The following is a 23,605-nucleotide window of genomic DNA, read 5'->3' as shown; positions in this document are numbered from 1 at the left end:
GATGGAGGTGGACCAGGTCCCGGTCATCCCCAACGAAGAAAGGATGGAGGTGGACCGGGTCTCTCTTTCCCCCGAGGAACGCTGGCGAAGATTTGTCAATCAATTATGTTTATACTGCGGTGGTAAGGGACATCGCGTGGCCACCTGTCCGGTAAAAGGCCAACGCTCGTCGGACGTAAGGGGCGTCCGATTGAACTCAGTCCTTGTATCTGCTCCCAAAGACGCTAGACCCGTTATCCAGGCTTCTCTCTTCCTCCCCGATTCTACGCAGACATTCCCAGCCCTGATTGACTCTGGCGCTGAGGTAAATATCCTTGATCTGTCCCTCGCATGCAAAATGGGGATACCTGTTAAACCCCTTCCTAATCCGATATCTGCTCGGGCTTTAGATGGTCACCTGTTAGGCACCGTGTCTCAAATAACTGAACCCATAGAATTACAGCTGTCTGGAAATCACCAAGAGAAGATCCGATTCCATTTACTCCACTCCCCGAGCCAACCCCTCATTTTGGGTCATCCATGGTTGGTCCAACACAACCCCCATTTCGACTGGCGCACTGGGTCAATACTGGAATGGGGCAGGGACTGTCACCAAACCTGTCTGCGAGCCGCTCCTTACCCAGGTCACTCCACTTCCATAAGAGCTTCACCCAATCTGTCCAAGGTCCCAGTTCGTTACAACCACCTACGGGAAGTCTTCAGTAAAGCTAAGGCCCCTTCCCTGTCACCCAATCGGCCTTATGACTGCGCAATGAGTCTCAGGCCTGCCTGTTCGACTCCCATGCCTGCCTGTTCGACTCCCATGCCTGCCTGTTCGACTCCCAAGCCTGCCTGCTCGACTCCCATGCCTGCCTGCCCGACTCCCATGCCTGCCTGCCCGACTCCGCTGCCGGCCCTGATTCTGCCTGTTCTGATTCTGTCTTTTCTGCCTGTTCTGTTTGCCGGTTCGTATTCTGCTTGCCCTGTTTTTGCTGGTTCTGATTCTGCCTGTTCTGTCTCCGCCTCTCCTGTCTTGCCTGATCTGATTCTGCCTGTCCTGTCTGAATTGCCGGTCCTGATTCTTCCTGTTTGCCCTCCGGACCCACCCTCTGCCGCCCCTTCGGATGCTGAGGAGGGGGCTTCCCTCCATTCGGAAGGATTCTGAGAGGTACTGTGCTGTTACATAGTTCCCCGATTACCTGTGTTTCCCTGTGACGTGTCTTGGGTTAAATTTATTATTTTTTTTTTTTTTTTCTGGGGGACTTCTGGAGCCGTCCCTTGAGGGGGGGGTTCTGTCATGATTACCTAAGTGGAGCCACCTGGGGTAATCATCTGGCGCGCTGGAGTGCGCCTTCTGATTGGGTTATGTTCGCTATTTAAGCATTCTACACCGAGACATGGGTGTCTGAGGATTACTCCGGTATTCGTAAGACACTCCCGATTACCTGCCTTGTTGTTTACTTGATTCTGCCCGTCTGCCTTCGATCCGACCTGCTTCCGTCCACGCTACGATCTTCTCTTCAGTCCTGGTAAACTCGACCTGCCTTCGTCCCACGCTACGATTGATCACGTCTCCCGCTAACCCTTACGCTTCCCCAAATAAAGAATTGTACGAACGCTCTGGGGTCTCCTGCTCTGTTCTGGTCTTCCTTGACAGGCTCAGTACTTGGTACTCTTCTTTTCAGCATTATATGCTTCCGCAAGTTGATTTTATAGTATCACTTTCCATTGCTATGTCCCACTAAATTGTGGAAATCTGGAGACTTGCCTCACTGAGATAGAATGTCACTTTACCTCTTGCAGCTCCACCCTGAAATGACTGAAATGGTAATTGCCGTGAATTTTTATCAAGCACTGCTCTGAACATCGATAAATGTAATATCATCCAAAGTGACTCACATTTGACCCTAATCCGTCCTTCCAAGAAAACATTAAGAATATTACTATAGCTTTTTTCGCACCTTGGCAACATTGCAAAAGTTCGCGTTTTGCTGTCCCAGTCTGATGCTAAGATTATAATTAATGTATTTACATCCCATCTCGACCACTGTAATGTACTACTACCCGGTCTCCTGAAGTCCAGCATGAAGAGCTGAAAATGCTGCTGCAGGGCGTTTAACTAGGAACATTTTTATCACATTACCCCGATTTTAGCATACCTACGTTGGTTACCTGTCATTTTAAAATATGATTTTAAGGTTCTGTTGGTATTATACAAAATTATGCATGGACCTGCCCCGTTATATCATTTAGATCTAATTTCCCCCGATGTTCTTGTTCGGAGTTTTCGATTGGCAATAGCTGGTCTGCTAGTGATCCCAAGAGCCCAGAAGAAACTGTCTCTGGCAAAGAAACTGTCTCTGAGCCTATTAAACCTTTTTTTGAAGGGACCTGTAGCATGCTGTTTGACTAAATTTGCTTTTTGATTGACTGTGTCCTTTTCCAAGGTGTACCCAGACTATCTGCCCAAATCATCGTGGATTTGTTTGGGTTATGTCTTAAGAAAAAAAATTCTGCGTCAAATCCTGACCACGCCTTTTAAATATTTTGCATCTGGCTTTGAGTCATCAAAACCTGCTTGCTCCAGGCTCTGCTGGGGTTATTTGGAACCAGTTATGACAGGCCTTCGCACCTCATGCTTTGAAGAATGCACAACCAGGTAGCAATATGAAACCTTTTCCAACACCTTAAAGAAAGTTTGGAAGGAGATTGTCATGTTGGTAAAGATTATTTGGTTTGTCCTTATTTCAACGTTTCCGAGTTAAGTGAGAGGCAAAACGAATAAGTGCTCTTACATTAGATGACAGATGGTCACATTTGTATCCACCTATTACCAAGTCATGGCATGTTCACTGAGCAAATTCCCATTATTTCTTAACCTTCAGAGTGTGTGTGTGCTCTGAGCATTGTGGACATAGATTTGCTTCAAAAAAACTGTCAAACAAAGCGTTAATCTAATCATTTTTCTCAAACAAAGGGCGTAGCTATTTCATTCAATACAAACAGTAAGGACCAAATATTTACAAAGAATCTTTTCTACAGGAAATTGATCAAACAATAATTATTTCAAAGTACTTGAAAACGTATACATGCCGTGTTTGGGATTCACCATCAGCCCGTCGGCTTGGGTTCTTTGGCTCAGTGCAACAGTCGCAGATTTATTCTTGTAAAACAGTTCAACTTCCCATCTGCCGGGAAGGCACCGGAACACTCTCGGTTAATTGATCCCGTTTCTCAATTTAAACTCATTGTTCTAATTTGAATCCCCAAGGGGATATAGTCATCTTGCAGACCTTACTTTTCCGATTCGAATTATCCATACATTTTCCAGCTCGTTTAATTAATGTTGTTGTGTTAAACTAAACAGGGATTTTGATCCTTTTTGTGCTTTTGAAATTCTCCAAAAAGCACATTCATTCTATTTGTTCTAATCTTGAATTTAATGCTTGATTGTATTTATCTATATTTATTTCTATTTAAAGAGAGAATATTTTAATTAATGGTGAAGGTTATGTATGTTCACTCCAAAATGGGCATCAGCTGCTTTTATTTTCTTGGAGGGACAGTATGTTATTCGACCACTAGATGTTGCTCCATTGTGCCGTGGTACTAATAACGAGTGCTAATAAGTAGAAGTAAGAATACAAAAAAAAAAAAATGCAGATTCAAAATGACCAAACCTCACAGTTTTTCTGCTTTTGTTTTGCCTTGCCTTTTGCGTAGTAACATAATTGTCTATATTTTTCAGTTCCCTCTAGGTGAGTGATAAGTTTAAAGTTTAGTGTAAAAATAATGAGAGAAAAAATAAATGGATTTGAATTTGCAAGAAGAACAGGAGAGAGTTCAAACTTCAGATACGAAATTGCAACCTTTTTTAAGGGCCCTCGCCTTGCCATTACTTTTTATTAAATCTCCTAGGTAACAAAAGCAGATGCTAAAGGGTGCAGACGCTTGGTGTGCACTTTTTGAAGCTGTCCATCACTGCGGTTCACACTCCGGCCCCGGAGGGCGCACATCGGCGCCGAAGTACGCATGGTGCAGCGCTGAAGTGTGTTACTTAAGTAAAAGTACAGTAATATCACTCATGTAGAATTAAAAAGTATTCTTCCAAATTATTACTTGAGTAAAAGTAAGTGCGTGCTATGCTGATCCTCCACGAAAAATAAAATGAAAAACGACGATTGAGAAGCCCAGCTGGCCCAACTTAATGATTGACATTTTTTGCCTAGGTTTTGGGTCCGGGCCCAATATCTTACCGAATGAATGAATGAATATTGAATACTAACTTTGTTCGGTTCCAGGAACGCAATGAAAATGCAGAAAGATTGTTCACCTTGGTGAAAGATATGTAATTATCTAAATCTTTGTATTTGCCCTCCAGTAAAACGTCTGTGCAAATAGGACAAGCATTCTTATTTGTCCCCATTCCCCTCAGCTGTTTCAGCTGTCCAGTTTAGTTTAACCTTTAACCTTCTAAAATAATCAGTAACAAAGCACAAAGATCCAGGACAAACCAGTACACGAGTACATAATCTCCTTCCTTCCTCCCATTTGGGAGATGATTCATTTAAATAGACAATGCATATTAATAACAAAATCAATTATGTAGAAACAACTCAATTACGTCTGCATGTTCCCGGTTACTGGTCGCTGTGTTGGACGCTAATCATTTATTACTGTGACTGTGCACATCATGGGTCATTGAGGTCATTTACCAACACAAATATATAATTCAATTAGATTTATTTAAATAAACTTTGTTGGGGTTGAGCGAAACAGCATTTCTCTAAATATTAACGAGTTTAAGGTTTTTTGGGGAAAAAGGTAAATCATCATGTTACCCAAATTGACGATATAAAGCTTTTTTTATAATTTGTGGTTACTGTGGCTGTGGAGGTAATACAAAAGATTAAATTGCGTAATATTAGTGGTGTAATTTTGTATTTTACTTCATTTTTAATCTGTTTTAGTCTTACGCCATCTTTTTCATGTTTCTGTAGAAAACTAACAAAAAAATATTTAAAATGAGAAAAAAATATCTCTTAGTGTCACCGGTTTTGTACTATGTTTTCATTTTTTTCTCTGGTAAAATCAGAAAATAATTCAAATCAGCAAAATGAGGTGCAAGATGTTTGGTTTATTCAATTTAATAACATTTAAAACGACTTCACAAAACAAAGTCATTAAACATATTTCCCTGTACTACCTCAATAAAAGAAAACATAGTAGCCTGCTGCCACCTACTAATATGAATGATTGGTACAGATACTTGATTGATCACTCAAGAAAGCAAAGATAATAAACAATGGCTGCTCTTTTGCAAAAACAAAATCGGGCAATTTCCTGCCAAGATCTCATGCCACGTGTGTGTGCCCCACCCCACAGGTTGAATCCCCTCCATTTATTTTGTGCTCTCTGTTTTGGAATGCTGGGTTAATGAGGATCAAATTCGGTATCACACTGCTACATCTACTATTCACTTCTGCAGGTTTCATGTCTACTTAAATCAGCTAGGAAATACAGGAGAATGGCCAAAGTATAATAAAGTTATACTGAAGAGCACAAATACACACATACACACACACACACACACAAAACGCACGCACACATAAATATATATATTTTAAAAATGGGAGCAATGATGCTAGATGAATGGTCTCTGATCGCATACACTTGAAAAGGCTTGAAAAACACAGCTCTAGTGCACTGTGTTTGCTGCCCTTTGAAAACAGCAAATTGAAACGTATATGGAAGAGGAGAGCAAGGAGAAATGTGCATGTAAATTGAAAACAGCATTCAATGTCTCCTTTGCAGGATGATAAGTCTTGATAAACAGTATTATCTCACTTTGGTTTGCTAGTGGTGGCGGAAGATGAAGGAGGGAACGATCAGAGGATGAAAGCAGTGAGATCTTACAGTTGGAATTCAAATATACCAAGTGTTGAAGGTTGAAGAAAAACAATGATTGAAAACAACAGACTTTATTGACCAAGATTAGGGACTCAAAGAGTCCAAATCAATTTAGTGGTTCATCTTCTGGAGGTTTTTGTACGCATATACTGTATATGTTGTTTGCAAACATAACATTTGATGCATGTTTGAAAATACTGACACACAAAAAAATTATCTTAATCTTTTAGTTGTAGAAACAGTATTAGTGCTATAGTTCATTTGGAAGTTAAAAAAGAACTTCATTTTTCACTTTGTCCACAAATCCAAAATTTTAAATACAAAGCAAAGCATCAAAATCTACACTTTCTTACCAGGTCTCCATTTTACCACTTGTGGAGGCATTATATGACATCCCAGATTCCAGGGGTTCAACCAATAACGGCATATCTTTCTTACGATATTTTGGTCACATGGCGTAGTTTTGGCATGGACAGAGGGGACGTGTTCCCACCAATATTCGTCAAGTATGTGATCAATTAAAAAAATGTGCTGTGTTCCCACCAATGCCAAGACCAAGCCTACGCGCTTGTTCATATGATGTTGAAAGTTACGGGCTGTTTTTGCGGCATGTACTCCGGGAAGATTTATGTATACTTCAACGCCGAAAAGTACTTCTTATACCACGCAAAAATGTAATTTTTACGGCCAAAAACTAACTTCTATATTAATGCTGAAAATGAGCTTTGTCTTCTTCCACATCAATCTTCTTCAAGAAAAGGGCTTTTTTCCATTGTATCTGATCCGAGATAATTTCCCTCATCATCATTTCTCCTTTTTTCATACGCCTGTGTGCCGATATATGTGCTCTTCCATAAATATCTACATAGCTTTGGCCATTCTAAGTATTTTCAACTCCTAGCTGACTCAAGACGTTAGGAAACCAAGAGATAAAAGAACTACGTAGCAGTGTGATATAAAAAGCCATTTATAATCCTATACAATTCATGTATGTTCTCTTTCGACCTCACTAAACCTTTTGGCCTAGTGTGACTTGTACTTGAAACGACTTCAGAGTTCATTTTTAGTTTCTACATTTCCGATTAGTAAGATGCATGAAACATTTTGAGTCTGCTGCTTCATTCATGTTCCGCGGACACAACATTTGTCTGCTTAAATGATATTGGTGAGCAAGCATGGGACATTTTGTGATTTGACTTTCCTGTTTAATGCATGATTTGTACTAAGTGTTTAAATTCGTCATTTTTTGTTGAGTACAATTTGGAATACATTTACATGTTCTTTACATACTTCAAATGTCTCATAGGCTTAGAACAATACAATCAAATTTTCTTATAGTCCCTATGCATTTGGAAATAAGCCAATCGACATATGTGAGTGCTTCAATTGTAAATCTTGAAATATGGAATGAATTTAACCGTGACTGTGAGTGACAGAAAGGCCACAAAGCAGGTTGGAAAAAATGTTTACTGGATGATACACAGGTACGTACATTCAGTGAGTTGACATTCATCTACAGTCAATAATTACGTGTTCACATGGCAAGTCTTCCACATTACTTCACATAGGCATAACATTTGTTTTGAAACACCTTTCATGTCTGAGAACGCAAGGATGAATAGACCGTTACAATGTAATTATCACATCCACAATGTTTTTAGAACATTGTCCAATTCTGATCAAAGCTGAACAAAAAATGTTTGTTGGCAAAGCAGAACATTTTTTTATCCGCGCTGGAAAAAGGCAAAACAAACTTTGTGACAAAAGTTCTGTAATTTTGTGATGAATTTTAGAGAACCAACTGTAACAGTCAGATAATGCGTGACATCTCGCTTCTCTATTCCACAAGTTCCTGGTCTGAGAGTGTTCACGTGAGGATGTGGGAAGTTGTTGTTGGTGTGTCTTGTACAGTATGATCATGAAAAGGGAAAATACATCTGTAACTGGGGGCCCTCCTTAAAAGGGGGGTAGAAAATTGAGTTTTAATGCCTCAAACAGAGCCAAATCATTTCAAACAGAGAGCATCAAAGGTACGTCATGCCGTCATCACGCCACTTTACATCAACAATTGCATTCAGTAGTTTTATTATGCTATACTAACAAACACAAACATATAAACAAACCACTTTCACAATCATATGAGCAGTAGCATAAACTGATATGACATCAAATGTGGACAAAAGAATTTATGCAATGACATAAAAATCGGCCGTTAACACACAAATGTTGAGGTAAATGAACATTTTAATGCTAAAAGTAGGTGACCCTTTTTCTCTTGCGACATTTTCGCTTTGAATGTGTATTCCATTCACATACATGCCAACCTTTTGGCATTAAAAAGCGTTTGATCTTGTCGCACACTATATTTACATGTTAAACACAATACCTCTCCTGAAAATGTAAAACAAACGAACTTGTTTTAAAGCCAGAAGTGGCAAGCTTTTACCTAAATGTAAACCCAAAGCGATCGCTGGAGCGGTTTATTCATGCACACTCGGTCATACTTCAAGATAAAGCAGCCGTAGACTAAAAAACTAGACTCGAATCAAGGTTTTAGTTGTTGTTAAAATACGAGAAAAATGGTAGATGCATTTTTTTTAGATCGGTCGGCTTTTCAAAGCGGAGAGACGCAGTAGTCTAACATGTCAAGCGGTAGTGTTTGTGCATATACATTCAATGACTTTGCAAACAGTTAATACCACAATGAGCAACTCAATCGAAATAAATAATACATAGGTGGCGCCAAAGTCGTATTTTGTTTGGCCTGAGCACGACTTGGCTAGTTTTTCTGTGAGAAAGAAAAAAAAATCCAAACGATTACAAATGAATAACTGAAAATAACCGAAGCGTCCACTTCAATTCATTAAAAAAAATAGTACAATTCTGTTTTAATACCATTTCCTTGATGTCTAAATGGTCTGCATTTATATAGCGCTTTTCAAGTCAATGAAGACCTCCTAAAGCGCTTTACAATGTGCTTCACACTTTTACACACTAACTAACCAATAGCAGCATCAGCCATGCAAGGCAACTACCTGCTATTGGGGGCATTAGGGATTCAGTGTCTTGCCCAAGGACACTTCCACATATAACAAGGAGGGGACAAGAATCGAACATGCGACCTCTTGAATCCCAAGACGAGCGCTTTACCTCCGCCAATGCACGTTGTCAAATTTTATTGAACTACGCGAGTGGACTGAGAGAGCAACTGGCCATTTTAATCTCCCCAAAACGTTTTTAAAATCAGCAATAAAAATGCCCTTTCAATGTCTTTTTAAATTTTGAGGTATTACAACATAAGAATAAAGCATTTAAAAAAAACACTTCTATAGTCATAGGCTATTCAGCCTTTATCAGTAAAAATGGGTGACTCGTATAGAAATGTACTATAAGTTGTCAAGTTAAATACGAAAGGACAACGTGTTTTAAGGCAGTAAAATGTTCTTCCTGTAGTTTGTTTGAATAAACTGGTGAGGAAGGCGGTCTCTGTTGTGTGCACAGAGCTGGACATCCTGACAACTGTGGCTGAGAGATGAGCATTGAACAAGATGCTGTCAATCATGGACAATTCACTACATCCACTACACAGCATCATCTCCTGGCAGAGGAGCAGCTTCAGTGAAAAACTGCTGTCGCTTTCCTGCTACACGGACAGACTGAGATAATTTCTCCCTCATGCCATGAGGCTCTTTAACTACACCTGGGGGAGTAAAAGCCCATATTAAACCCTAACCTGACCACATCTGCATATTTTGCCTTATTTTCATAACAGTGTCTATTTTTGGAACATTATTTAAATGCTTTTTATTCTACATGTTATATTGGGTATTTTTGTATTCTATATCTCTTATTTTATTTTTTAAAATGAGGATACTGCTGGAAATGTGAATTTCCCTACGGGGATGAATAAAGTATCTATCTATCTTTATACTTATGTTGTTTTATTTTGACTAAGTGGACACTTATTTTTACAGAGTATACAAATAGCCATTTTCCTTACGAAAAATCCCCATTTGTCAGGCCATGCAACACATTAGCTTTATACTTGGCCTTAAGTATATAAAATACATAGCATGATACAGTTAACCGATGCACAAACAAGTACAAGTAGAATGGGAAACAACCCGGACATGATGAGGAAGTGCCAGTTGCTGATAAAACTGAAACAGCCCGAAAATAGAGCAACAGAATGTTCAGAACGTCTGTGCATTGTGTGAATAGCAAGGACATCCAACCCTGTTACCTTTTGAGAGTTCAAATAAATACAGCTAACGAATTTACAAACAAGAAATCATACATTTTCTGGAGGTTTAAAATCCTCAGAGTATTCCAATTCTGAGCGCGAAAGCTCTACGCTCGTCCGAGTCTCTTTGGCTTTTGATGATGTGGGCCGGGTAGTTTTCAAAGTTCTTCGGGGGGATTTGCAAACGGAGGACCAGCAAAAGTGCAGCACGCCAGGAGAGAGAAGGATGAAGACCCAGGGGTCAATGATGGAGTTGACCGAGATAAAACGGAGGGCAATGAGGTCCAGGTGGTGGGACTCCACACGGACTCCGACCGAGTTAATGTAAACGCGAGTCTGGAACAAGAAAAAAGCAAACGTGTTGGCTTTGCATCAGCATGGTTGTAAATCCACTTTCTGTTATATCAAGTGACACAAGACAGTTTAATTTGTCTTTCTGTGAAATCTCTCAAATGTATAATACTGTATGTGATTACTTTGCTAAGTAAAGACTGTAAAAGAGGAATGAGTAAACACAAAACAATTTCTACAGCCTTTTTGGCTGATAACAGATAAGCAAATATTACTGTCTTACAACAAAGCGATAGCACAATAGCTGTGATAGAGGAACAAGGTCTACCTTCTTATCTTCAAGCTAAAATAAATAACATATACATAAATGCTTAAGCAATGTTTGCCAAGCAATGCTTCTTTTGCTGAATACAAAATGAGGAAATCCTTTGATTGGCTGGGAAAAAAGCCAACTGTGTTTACCCTCACAGCGCAGGTGATAGTTCACGTCACAGCCAAGAAAATGGGCTTATTTAGGTCACACTTTTTTTAAACTTGCCCTAGGCATGAAAATGTCTTGCTGTTTGCACAATTTTGGCAGGGGAGCAATATTTGACTTAATTTGTTGTTAAAAATGTTGAAAACCTATACGAGAGACTTGTTTATTTAATTGAAATACCTATTTCCAAATGACTTGAACATGTGTTGTGCTGTGTAAATTTAGTCCTTAAATACCTTAACCCAAACGATTTTCAAACAGTATTATGTAGTATCAGCCCCTTATGTTTTAAAAAAATTGGCCGAGTGGCCGATTCTGGAGACCTTTTTTACGTTTTTATTTAATTTTTCAATAGATATACTGTACACAGTCATATTCATATTATATTTCTTTTGATATATACTAGGCTTATAAAATTAATCTTGAAACGATCGCAATTAAAGCAAAATCATTTAATAGGTGCCATGCAAAAGGTTCCCGGTTCGAGACTGGGTGAAAACATACTTTTGCCTGGAGTGGCATGGATGCCACCAGGCTGCACTTTCCCAAGACACACCACAGGAAATATTGCCCCTATGACCCTAGTGGTTAAGGAAATCAACAAACCAACATTAAGCACTTCATTTGATATTTAGTTTTGTAGTATAGTGCAGTGGTTAATATATTTGCACGCAAAGGTCCCCAGTTCAAGATCGTGTGGAAACATTGGCCTGGAGACAGATGGGCGCCACCAGGCTGTAGTTGCCCAGGATGCACCACAGGAAATGTTGCCCCTACGCACCTAGTGGTCAAGGGATCTAACCAACCAACCAAGTATTACTGTATTTGTATTTTGTAGTATTTTTTTTTGTATTTTTTGTCTGATCATCCTTGGTAATATTTTTGTTGTGTATCTGGAAAGGGGATTACCTCATGTGCAGTCCCTTCTCAAGGTTTCTTCATTTTCCTCATGTTGAGGTTTTTGAGTCTTCCTTGCCCTAATGAAGGTTTTAGATCAGGGGATGGTGTAACAATAGTCTGTAGTTTGCAACAGTCTATGGTCCATGCAAGCCCTTTGAGACTCCTTGTGATTAAGGGCTATACAAATAAACATGACTTAACTTAAACAAGGTATTAAGATTTATATTATGATTGTGTAAATTCAAAAGTAATGTCCACTTGATTCTCTGTGAGAAGCCATTTATTATTTTCTGTCCACTGGAAACGACAGCACAGTGGTTTGGGCTTCGGCTAATTGATAAATAGGTAATCCGTGTCTAGGAAGACTTTTGTTAAGTTTTCTGAAGACAACAAAAAGAAAAAAGGTGGGCCCCCTAAGATGAATGAAATAATATTTCTTGACTCATATTCTATCAATGTTTTCAGGTTAGCGGGAGCCCAGTCATACATTATGTTTCTGCAAAAGAATCATTAAGATTAGCATATGAATGACTAAATACATAAACAAAGTTTTTTTTCTGTCAAACCTTTGAAAGTTGACTTCGAACTAATATATAAACCATGTGTTTCCTTCTGCTACCAATCCACTTCAGCTATCTACATTGCTTTTGCAGTTCACGGTGCCAGCACTCACAAAAATCCCCAGAACTATTAAAAAACATTTATTTCCTTAACAACCAACTTTCTGTTACATAACAGATTGCTTTGATCTCAGATATTTTTCTGTAATCTTACATCACAGCAGCGAAAAACACTCACGCCATTACGCTCAGCACTTATTTCCTAAAATTGTCATCTAAGTGTGTACCCTATTGACTTTGCTGCGAAAAAAAGTCTAAGTGCATGAGTGTGTGTGAAAACAATTTTTAACCACGATTGCTTATTGTGTTTCCACGTAACGATAATCACAAAACATTTTCAATAGTATTGTTTAATATGTCTCGAGAATAATCGAATATTGCGTAAATACAATGCATGGAAACTATGACGAGTTCACGGGTTTTGAAATTCCTGTTGCTGATGTCTCTTGGGGAGTCGCAGGGGAACAATGTGCTTCACTGTTTAGCTACCTGACAGGGTTTTTTCCACAATTCATTCATGTATAAAACTTAACGTGTTTATGTGGCCTATTGTTTGTATAACCACGAATGCACTGGTGCTAAACTTCACATATCTTTATTCACGTTTTTATGGCATATTAATCCTGATGGCTATAAACTGTTATTTAATAATGTTTAAAAGAAGTCTAACACCTGATAAACGGGTTTCTTGAAAGTGAAATGTTTAATTATGTTTCTGTTTATTTTTGTAATCCACTTTAATCTGCTTGTGAAAAGTTACGATGACTTGCCAAATTTACCCCTCATCTTCCCGTCACCCCCTTTCCTCTCGGATCAGCCAAAACAACTCAACAATGATATCCAAACAATTCGATGTTTGCATAAAAAACAAATTTGAATGAATTAAGACAACCTACTGAACGTGTAATCTAGTTTGAGTCTAAACGTACCTGCTATGTGATGGCCTCAGCGGTCTGTCAAAAAAATTTGGCGAGGAACACAGCAAAGTGAAGAGTCTTTTACGAGGTAATTAAGTCTGCATTTTATTTCCTTACCGTAACACGTGAACTTAAAACCAGGGTACGTACCTGCAATTCCCTTGCAATTATTCATCTATGTGTTAACTGCTGTCAAACCTGCTCAAGGCAGAGAGTGCAACCACAAAAACAATATGAAAAGTTTGCTTGTAATGAATACAAGTACGCTTCCTGGACTATCAGATTTTACTCTGTCATTTGCAGTAAAAACTAATTTTTACAATGTTGATGAACCCCTCACGGGCATCATTTTCTCTCAACCACCAATAGGCTAAAGTGTAAATCATAAACACCACACGGCGCACACACACAACCCAGTTTTTAATCTAGCTGAAAAAGGCAATATGATCCAGGGGTGTCAGACAAACTGAAGTATCACATTGCTTCATCCATCTGAGTACATAAAAAGGTTGTGATTAATTATAGATTTCTAGTAGTGCAAAGCATTGTTAAGAACATTTCCTGAAATATTAGTCTATGTTGCTCTTCATGAACAATTCAGTCACCTTAAATAAAAACTCTGAATCAACGCTTTCAGAGACGACAAACTCCTCAAAAATAACAAGGCTCCAATTGGCAAGAATTTCCGTTATTAAATAGACATGGGACATTAGGGAAGTGCGACTCAAAAGGAAAAAAAAACTATTTAAATCTCTGTCCTTTTCACTTTTGTTCCCCATTTTTCTGACAACTCTATAGGACAATTGGAAATGGAATCAGGCATACAGAGAATTAGACATAGAGCAGCCCATCAAAGGCAATTCCATTTGTCGAATTTGAGCTCGCTCTGGCAGATAATTTATCAGTGCAGGTTGAATTTGATGTCGGACTGTTTAGCAACTATTGTTAAGACTTGCATACATTATTCATACTCAGCTATCTTTTTTTAACATGTCCATTTAAAACATCAATCCAAAAACTCAATATTCGACATAGCATGCGCTTTATTTCTAACATTATCGTTAAATTACGTTTATTGTTGTATTTCTTTTTTTTTCAGTCATGTTGCAACAAACCTCACATCACAATAAGAACAAATCACCTGAAAAGAAAAAAGGGATGTCAGTTTAAAGCCAAAGGCTTGTAAAAGACCCCTCCTGAAAATAACTTTGGAATTTTTTTAATCAATCATATAAACAAATTCATTTATGAATCCATTCCTTTTTTCCTCCTTTTTTTCTTGTCCTCTTATTCAGATGTTATGTTGTTTAATCATTTCTAAAGAAAGGGGAATTACACAAGTCTATCTAGTAAAAAAGTAGAAAAAATAAAAATAGAACAAAACAGGAGAGTGAAAAAAATATGCAGAATAAAAGATATAAAAATTCTCGTGCCGGCGTGATGAAGGGGCCTATCGTGGAGGAAAAGCCGGAGCTAGCGAAGCGGCTAGCGGCGTTATAAGTCTTCGGTACCGTCCGTAATCATGGTAAATGCGAACTCACGACCAAATAAGATCATCGAGTGCTGGTGGAAAACATCGAAGCGCACAGGGAGCGCAGTTGCTGTGTTTTGCGGAAACGTGGCTCACGTTTAGCGTTCCGGACGCTAACGTGTAGCCACCCGGAGCTACCCGGAGCAATCCGGCTTCAACGCCGCTAAACAGAGACACGAAAGCCGGGGGGAATCGGAGAGGAGGCGGACTTGCTAACACGTGGTGGTGTATCCCTGGATTTTCACAAAGAAAAGTTTTCCATCTGCCGCAGGGATGTCGAATTTTTGGACTGGCGTGACGTCATCCACTTCGCTACAAGCACCCCTAGGGCATCATGTTCATCTGTTATTAAACAACGAGGTAGACTGCTGGAAGTGTGAATTTCCCTACGGGGATGAATAAAGTATCTATCTATCTATCTATCTATCTATCTATATTCCAACGGGACGTTAGTTCAGTTGTTTACGAGTCTGTTCAGGTCTTCAATCCTCTCGATCGGCCGTGTTTTAAAATTTGTCATCCAGGTGCTGTCCTGATGCTGTTTTTTTTTTCATTTGACGTGCCTTACGAGCGATTTCAGCATCCATTTTGGTGATATTTTTGTTGATGTAGTCTTTTTGGCCCTTTATTTTAGGACCTTGTTCCAAAATAGAATGCTTCTCCAATGGGTTGGAAACCCATAGCAAAACAGATGGTGGTATTTTTCCTCCTGAATTAATTTGATAGCAGAGGTCAACAAGGTCTTCATTTACTGTTATGTAGAAATTTCTGAGTTGAGAAATCACCTGTTGAGCTAAAGTTTTCGTTCGGGGTTATATTTCTTGTGAGTGGCTCAACTTTTAGTCCTGTAATGATTAAATCGTTGAGACTAGCACATTGTTCAAAACCATCTGCCTTATGTTGTAGTATTTTAATCCTCTCTTCGATGTCTTTGTGTAGTTGATTTTTTCTGATACTCTGTTGATATGGCTCGATTACCTCTTTGATTTTCTCCAGTTCGTTCTCCATTTTCACCGCGTTAGTCCCATGAAGTCCTTCTTAATTTCCATATTTTTTCCGCATATTCTTCCGCTCAGCATTTTCTAAATTTTCTCTGCACTTTCTCCATTGTGTAATCCATCATGTCAAAGCAATATTAGCTCTTTTAAAAATATCTCTTATATAGCTGTTTTATGGAGTCCATGTCGTCTGCCTTCCTGGTTTTGGAAGTTTTTTGTATTTTTGGAAGGTAGGGGTTTAGAAGAAAGAAGAAAAAAACAGAAGCAGCAGGAAAAAAAATCCAAAGCGATTAAAAAAAAGTGAGGAATAGAAAACAATTCTGGAGGAGTTCTGAATATGCGACGATTCTCGTGAGAACAATCGTGATCATTTTTACTGAATTTTGTATTTTTTACATTAACCTTTGTACAATAGATATTTATTGTTTTAATAAGGTGAAATATCGATCGTTATCGTTTAGTGTAGAGTTTTTTTTATAAGTGTCTTGTGACGGATGCATTTTTTAAAGTTTTTTAATAAATACTAGATTTGGATATTAGTGATTGATTTCATGATGATAATAGTGACTGTTTATACTGCTTTCTATTCCTATGATATTTGATTTTATTTGAGGTGTGATTATATTTTGTGGTTCTGCTGTTTTTTGGGTGTACTTTGAGGATTTTGTAATTACAAGTTTTGTTTTGTCAGCATTTGTTTTGTAATTCAAACCAGAATCAGTCTCTAACGGTTAGTTTGGAATTTAATAGTTGACGTTTAAAATTGTAAATAGTAACTATCCTTTTTTGCATATTAAATATAGCTGTATTGTATAAAACAGTGGTCGGCAACCATTTCTGTACCAAGGACTTATTTAATGTCTAACCATATTCTCTCAGTCCAATAATAACATTAGTAATAATACAAATAATAACAAAAAGAAAAGGCATTATATTTTATCTCATTATCACACTCTTTGTGCTCACAGTACCACGTAGTAAATCTTTGTTTTGGCTGACCTTTTTCCAACAATGCGCCACGATAACGGTGAAAAATGTGGAAGGCAAAAATAAAGTGATGATGAGATAAAATCGGATGCCTTTTCCTTTGTCATCTACAATCCTAGTGGCCCTGTGATTGGGATACGCCGCTCTCACCACTGCACGTTCGATTCCTGTTGACGTCCTAGCAATGGCCAGAGCAAGTAAATGTGCACAACGCTGAAAATGATTGCCTGGGATAGGTTTTTGTTCTACCTATCATATGTGCCTTTGAAAGAAAAGATAAATTAATTTGGAAGTGGTAGATACTTACGATTTTCCTTTTATTTTAGTCTTATTTGACTCTTTCAGTGCTTCAAAGTCGTTTTCTGACATATGTTTTAAGCCTGGTGTGGTTTCCTGTGCTAGTTTCTTGCAGTGATTGTTGACTACAGTAAACACGCAGTGTATGCATGCATGCAAACCCCTGTTCATAACATTAGTAAAAGTTCTGTTTGCAAAAATTTTGAGTTTCAGTGTTGCTGGTTTAACTTGACTGTAAAGACAAGTACATTTTTGTCAGATCGGCCTACAATAGGACAAGGTAGGACGTTTCGGCAGACATTGTTTTGCGTTTCGGTGGTTGCTGACTACTCGTATAAAACACATGTTTATAGAAGAAATGTTATTATCAGTGTGCACAACTGTATCTGTTGTTCGCTCTTACCACTAGGGGCAGCGTGCAGATGATGAAGATGGTGGTCATGAAGATCAGTAAGATGAGATGCTCCACCTCCTCTGCCATTGACATGGACCTGCGCTCGCTGTTGGAGCGTGTGCTCGCCATGACCGAGCCCCCGTTCCTTCGTCTGCGCTGGTACATGCGCAGCAGCTGGTAACCCACAAACGCATTGCAGGCCACTATTGACAGCACCATCACCAACATCACCGTGGCGTACACGTTAGCATAGGCGCGGTCCTGAGTCCTCTCCGGATTCATGTCAATGAAGCACCACGTGCCGGGGCAATATTGTACATATTTCCCAAACCCCACAAAAGGGAGGAGACAGAATAGAATAGATATTAAAAACACCACCGGAAACGTGATATAGGCTAATTTTTTAGTGACGTGCCGAGTGTACAGGTAAGGGTAGCCGATAGCCAAGCACCTTTCTAGCGCCATCATGAGAAGGAGAGACATAGTTGCCAAGCTGAAGAAAGTCATGCTGAATCCAAAGTAGAAGCAGACCCCGTGGCTTTTGGGTGACATGCCCTCCAGGGTGATGTTGTGCGAATAGGAAAGTTGCACAAGGGGACTGACCAGACATGTTCCGCCCAAGTCGGTGACCACCAACGAGGTGATCAAAACGTGGAAAAGTGCACGGCGGCGGTTGTCGGCCGCCTTCATTTCTCGTCGCCGCCGGATCTCCAGGATCACAAGGGCAGCCACGTTGCCCAGGAGCCCCGCGGCAAACATGACGGCACTGATCACGGGACTTTTTCTGGAATCGATGTGGTGCTTGCTGTGGCAAGGGTCTGGCACCGTCGTGCTCGGGAACTGCGCCGGTGCCGTCATCCCGAAATATGTCTCCCGCTTCTTTCAGGGACGGTGTCAGAAACATTTCACTGAGTCGTCAGCGGCCATCCTGTCTGAACACAAGCAAGACCTTGTGAGCAAGATAGCGCCCAGACGTGACGTTGTTTTTATCTATGGCCGTGTCAGGCAAGTTACGACTAGAACTGCACCCGGTGGAGTAGAGTTTCCAAATCTTTTAGAAAATAGCTCAAGGCACACTGGCAGATAGAATTATCACCCAAAATAGACTCACAGATTCAAAATGTTCTATCAAATGGAATGTTTTAAAGTGTTCTACCTATAACTATATGGTTCTGGCACTAATGTTTAAACAAGGCTACTGTGGTTCCCCAAGATAAGACTTCATAATGTGACCACGCCCATAACTGAAAATATTCATGACTTAATGTTTTTCCTAAATATTTCACATTTTTTTAGTTTTTAAAAAAATATCCTAATTAGCACTTACAGCTTGTTTTCAAAATAATACTCATTGAGTAAACACATAGCAAGTACCAGTATCAGTAATTTGGATAAGTAATGTTGCCAAAAAACATTTAAAAATAGCTCTATATATTTTCTTAATATACGCATCACGTTATTAGGTATCCAAATACAGTTTTATGAAAAAATGTGGGACTCATTAATCATTTTCCTTTAAAATCATTGGTTTTAAAATCAGCAATTTCAGGAAAATATGTCATATCGCAGACAACATATATATGTGTATATATATATATGTTGACCAAGGCAAGGCTCAAACCAGCAACCTCAGAGTCTTAGGGTGGGCGCCATACCCCTAGACCACCAAGCTGATGTATCACAGATATACACATTGATATTTGGCAAGTAAAATGATGTTTACAGGATTTACAGAAGTTCAGAAATAATTACTTAAAGAAGCTGTACGAAATTTGGAACTCTGCCACCATCTCCCCGCTTAAATTCATGATCACAGGCATATTCAGCTCATTCATGATGCGCGTGCAAGTACTTGCATTTCCAATAAACTTTTCTTTTTTAATCTTTTTGGGGTTTGTGTCGGCGTTTGGACTCTACTAGAAGCAAGCCTTTTTTTACTTTCAGCATTCTTGTGCCGCACTGACAAAAAAAACTTTAACCGAATGTGTTCTGCCCTAAACAGCTCGAAACGAAGTAAAATTAAAGCAGACGGTTGTGGGCTTGTCCACAGCGCCATGTCATTTTTTTGTACGTCACCAAATTTTTTTTCAAAATAACGAAATTCAGAGAGGATGAATGTTCGGGTCATCGACACAGCAACTTAGATTGCTAACTGCTGCCTGTATTACTCGAATTGTGTTGTTTTAAAACATTGTATCAGACGGCCACTAAAATATGGCCACGGCCAGTTTACGCATGATTACCATACCATTTAACACAACAGTATACTGCCACGGTCGGTTAAATTCCACATGTGATACATAGTTTTGTCTTTGTGCATGCAACTATCAAACATTTTACGAGTATTTAGAAATAAATCCATTTTCATGATACACTTTACAAGGAATTTACTTTATGTGGGCGACAGTTGAATTATATGACTAAATCCTGTGATCAATTAAAGGACTGATCCAATTCAAATAAATCTAAGGTATACAAGCCTCATTAAATAGAGTGTGTTTAATGGTCATAAAGCTTTGGCATGGTGCTGTTCTTGGCAGAGGTCACAAAATGTTTGAAATGATTGAACTGAGCCCATATGCACAAATGCAGTCCAAGTGTCAAATGCATATGACACACTAGGCATGCTAAGTCATCGCAGGTCTTACGTTACCTATCACACTGTTTCATAGCTGCACTTATTCATCTTTTTCACAAAACTTTCAAAACAGTCAACATTATCAGTAGTCAATGTATTTTTTAGAACATATAAATTGCAATCACAAAAAGGCTAAATGCATGCCTATAACACTGGCACCGACTGCACTCTAATAACTCATCTGACCTTTCCACAGTTAAACAGGCGCCAGATAGCCTGGAAATCCGTTCGAAGCTCTCTGTCTTTTTGAAAAACGACACCATAAAAGAAACCCCCTTGTTTTCATTGCACCAATGTACAGAATTTGGATTCTTGAGGTGTTCACTTACTGGTTCATTGAAAGGGGATAGGTAGTTCTTTACATCACCTAAGATTCTGCTTATAATATTACTCTGTTGAAGGTTCATGGATCTTAATTTAATACCGAAGAATAGGTGTTACGAAGATTTTGTACTATGGTGTAATTGGTGCTGTGTATCCTACATGCAACCTCTCTTTATTATGGCCATATGCATGCTACAGTGTTAACACATTGAGATGAAAGGCAAGCTTTTCTTACTTATCTCTTACTCCACCCCAAACATTTTTTACCAGGGTTTCTAGATATTAAATGTTTTTCAGACTGATACCTATACTCAAATTTTGATTAGTCATTAATGCATATACTGTATCACATATTGATATGATTTCTATGGTGAGAAGCTCGGTCATCCGGGAGGGAATTAATGTAGAGTTGCTTTCCATTAAGAGGAGCCAGCTAAGGTGGGTTAAGCATCTGATAAGGATGCCTACTTGACGCCCCCACTGGAGTTGTTCCGGACATGTCCCACCAACAGGAGGCCACTAGGACACGCTGGAGAGACTTATAAGCGGGATATAATGGATGGATGTCTGTCTGCTAGGTCAGTGTTCCCCAACCTTTTCTGTACCACGGACCAGTTTAATTTGAGAAAATAATAACATCAACAATGTGGTACCGTGAGTAAAAATAAATGATAATAAGATCAAACCTAATGCCATTTCCCATGCCATCTTCATCCCTAGTGGTCAGGATTTGGCACTCTCAGGCTAGATCCCGGTTGCATCCATCCATCCATCCATTAGCTGCACCGCATATCCTCAGTAGGGTCACGGGGGAGCTGGACCCCATCTCAGCTGTCTGCTGGCAGTGGACACTCTGAACTGGTTGCCAGCCAGTTGCAAGGCACACAGACGGGCAACTCAAACACTCATTCACACCTAGGGACAATTTGGTTCGGTCAATTAACCTGAAATTCATGTTTTAAGAATGTGGGCGGAAACCACAGTGCCGGGAGGAAACCCACGCAAGCACGGGGGGAACATGCTAATTCCACACAGGAAGGTTCGATCTCATGACCTCAGAACTCTGCCGCAGGAAGCGCTAACCACTCAGCCGCTGTCCTGCTTGTTGCATCCAATGTTGTGCAAACATTTTTTGACTTATCAATCATTGCTCAGATATGAGAGTATACTAACGCACCCAACCCTTTAGTTTTTTTCTAAATTAAAAAGAATGTGCATTATGCCCAAATAAATATGGTAAAAGCAGCACTGGTCGCAAACAAATCACACCCTAGTAGCAGTTCACAGCCCGGTGGATGGGGACCACTGTGTAATATTTTATGCCATTACATGAAAGAACACCTTAAGACTGCTTTTAGTCTTATTAGCTAATTTCAAAAACAAAATGAAAAATAGAAAACAGGCTATTTGTAACAAAATATTTCCAGTTGAGTAGAACAGTCATGCAGGTCTGTTGAAGGACTACACATTAGAGCAGCATTTAGTGCTCAAATATTACACACTGTCCCTTTAAATGCAGCTAATTGAGCGTTAAAGGTAATATTATTACTTGAAGTTGAAGTCGTTTTTGTTTTGCCGGTCAATTTGTTTTTAAAACACAAGTATTATATTACTACTATTTCTAGTTTAAACTGCACAATCAATTTATATTTAATACATTTGAGAAGTTACATGTTTTTCTCTTGATTCGGGTCGCGGCTTGCTAGTGGGAGGTGGGTTATATGGGTCCTGAAGTCGGACCAGTTGAGAACCACTGATCTAATAGAAGCAGAGAGGGTGTCAGTACCGTTACCGAAGCGCAAAACCTAAACAACACAATTCAACATCAAGAAGAACATTGCAAAAAACAAGATTGTCACCTAGCTCGCTGTCATGTTGTCTATGTTGTCAGCGTGGATCAATGCGACATGTAGATCCGTGCGTGCACGAGGATGAAGCGAAATGGAGAAAGCTGACTTCACAAGGGGACCCGGCCTAATGGGAGAGGTGCGCTGACGTCACGCGACTTAACCACGCCCACTACAGAAATGTGAAGAAGTGGGTGCGTACTGAGTAAAATAAAACCACATCATCCCACGACTGTAATCTCATTGTACTTCCAGAAAGTGATAGGCAGTCACAGGCAATTCTGGAAAACAACATGATGACTAACAATTAGTTTGCCAGATAAGATTATTACATTTTCCACTTAATAAATATACATTACCTTTGATAATAATGCATATATGCCAACCTTTTGACAATAACAATTCTATTTTGGTTTGTGTTTCAAAACAACACAATATTTATGTTGGTACGTAAATAAAAAACTACATAAAAGTGGCCCTTGTAAACATAATTTTGTTGTTTGTTGGTTGTGTGCTAGTCAGATAAATAAATTTGCACACAAAGTATTTTCCAGTCATTTTTGTATCATTAGGGCACAAGTTTCTACGTGGAGTCCCATACTTCTCGATAATAACCTGTTACTTCCTTTTCTCTATTTCAAGTTTGGTTTGGACACACGTGGCCCTAAGCATTTGTTTGCTTATCTTCGGCATGTTTGGCAAGTATATTGTTTGCTTTCCAACTAACTGTAAAGCAGTGTGGCTGAATTGCCACCTGGCAAAACAGTTTGGAATTCCATTCCAGCACTGAAAGGCTTTGTGACTGTCCAACGCTCGTGTGAAAGGCTTTGTGACTATCACGTGCCCAGAACACAATAACTGAAACAATGTCAACAAAAGCGTATTCATCAGATGCTTTGAAGAATAACAAAGCTTTTACCATAATGACTTTTGTATGTTAAATATTGGAAATACTTTGCTGTCTGTTCCTGCACTTCAGTGTATTCAACTGTATTAGGGTAGTGTCCTCGGAGGGTGAGTATGTCGCGTGATTGCCTCTGTTAGGATTGAGAACTTTGGCTTGTGGCTCTGGTATCAATCTGTTTTAAGAGGTATATTGACCACTATCATATTGCATCCTTTCTGTCTGCGATATACTGCGTTCCTATTAGCAAAGTAAAGCAGCCAAGTCCTGCCATGGCGAGCGGAGACAAAACTTCGTGCGATTCCTGTTCAAAGATGTGGCAGCTGATTCCGAAAAAATGTCAAAGC

The 23,605-nt window shown here is 39.3% G+C and overlaps 1 protein-coding gene across 2 annotated transcripts; it reads right to left on the bottom strand.

Moving 5' to 3' along the window:
• Nucleotides 1–7,338: 7,338 nt before the first annotated feature.
• ptger2a (prostaglandin E receptor 2a (subtype EP2)) lies at nucleotides 7,339–22,481 on the bottom strand. Of its 2 annotated transcripts, none has more exons than XM_088331461.1 (3): nucleotides 22,367–22,481; nucleotides 17,555–18,473; nucleotides 7,339–10,468 (listed from the first exon to the last, which is right to left on the bottom strand). In XM_088331461.1, exons 2-3 carry the CDS (start codon nucleotides 18,401–18,403, stop codon nucleotides 10,181–10,183), a joined length of 1,137 nt encoding a protein of 378 aa, XP_088187587.1. In that variant the 5' UTR covers nucleotides 18,404–18,473; nucleotides 22,367–22,481; the 3' UTR covers nucleotides 7,339–10,180. The 2 variants fall into 2 exon arrangements, with proteins under 2 accessions (XP_088187587.1, XP_088187586.1); XM_088331460.1 differs by having other exon boundaries at nucleotides 17,555–18,477; nucleotides 22,367–22,480.
• Nucleotides 22,482–23,605: the final 1,124 nt, after the last annotated feature.

Source organism: Urocampus carinirostris, chromosome 3 (genome assembly GCF_059441175.1).
Source record: "Urocampus carinirostris isolate Australia breed hairy pipefish chromosome 3, RoL_Ucar_1.0, whole genome shotgun sequence".
NCBI lineage: Eukaryota > Metazoa > Chordata > Actinopteri > Syngnathiformes > Syngnathidae > Urocampus > Urocampus carinirostris.
Note: the sequence above shows the minus strand (reverse complement) of the source record. Positions and strands in the feature narration are given on the sequence as shown.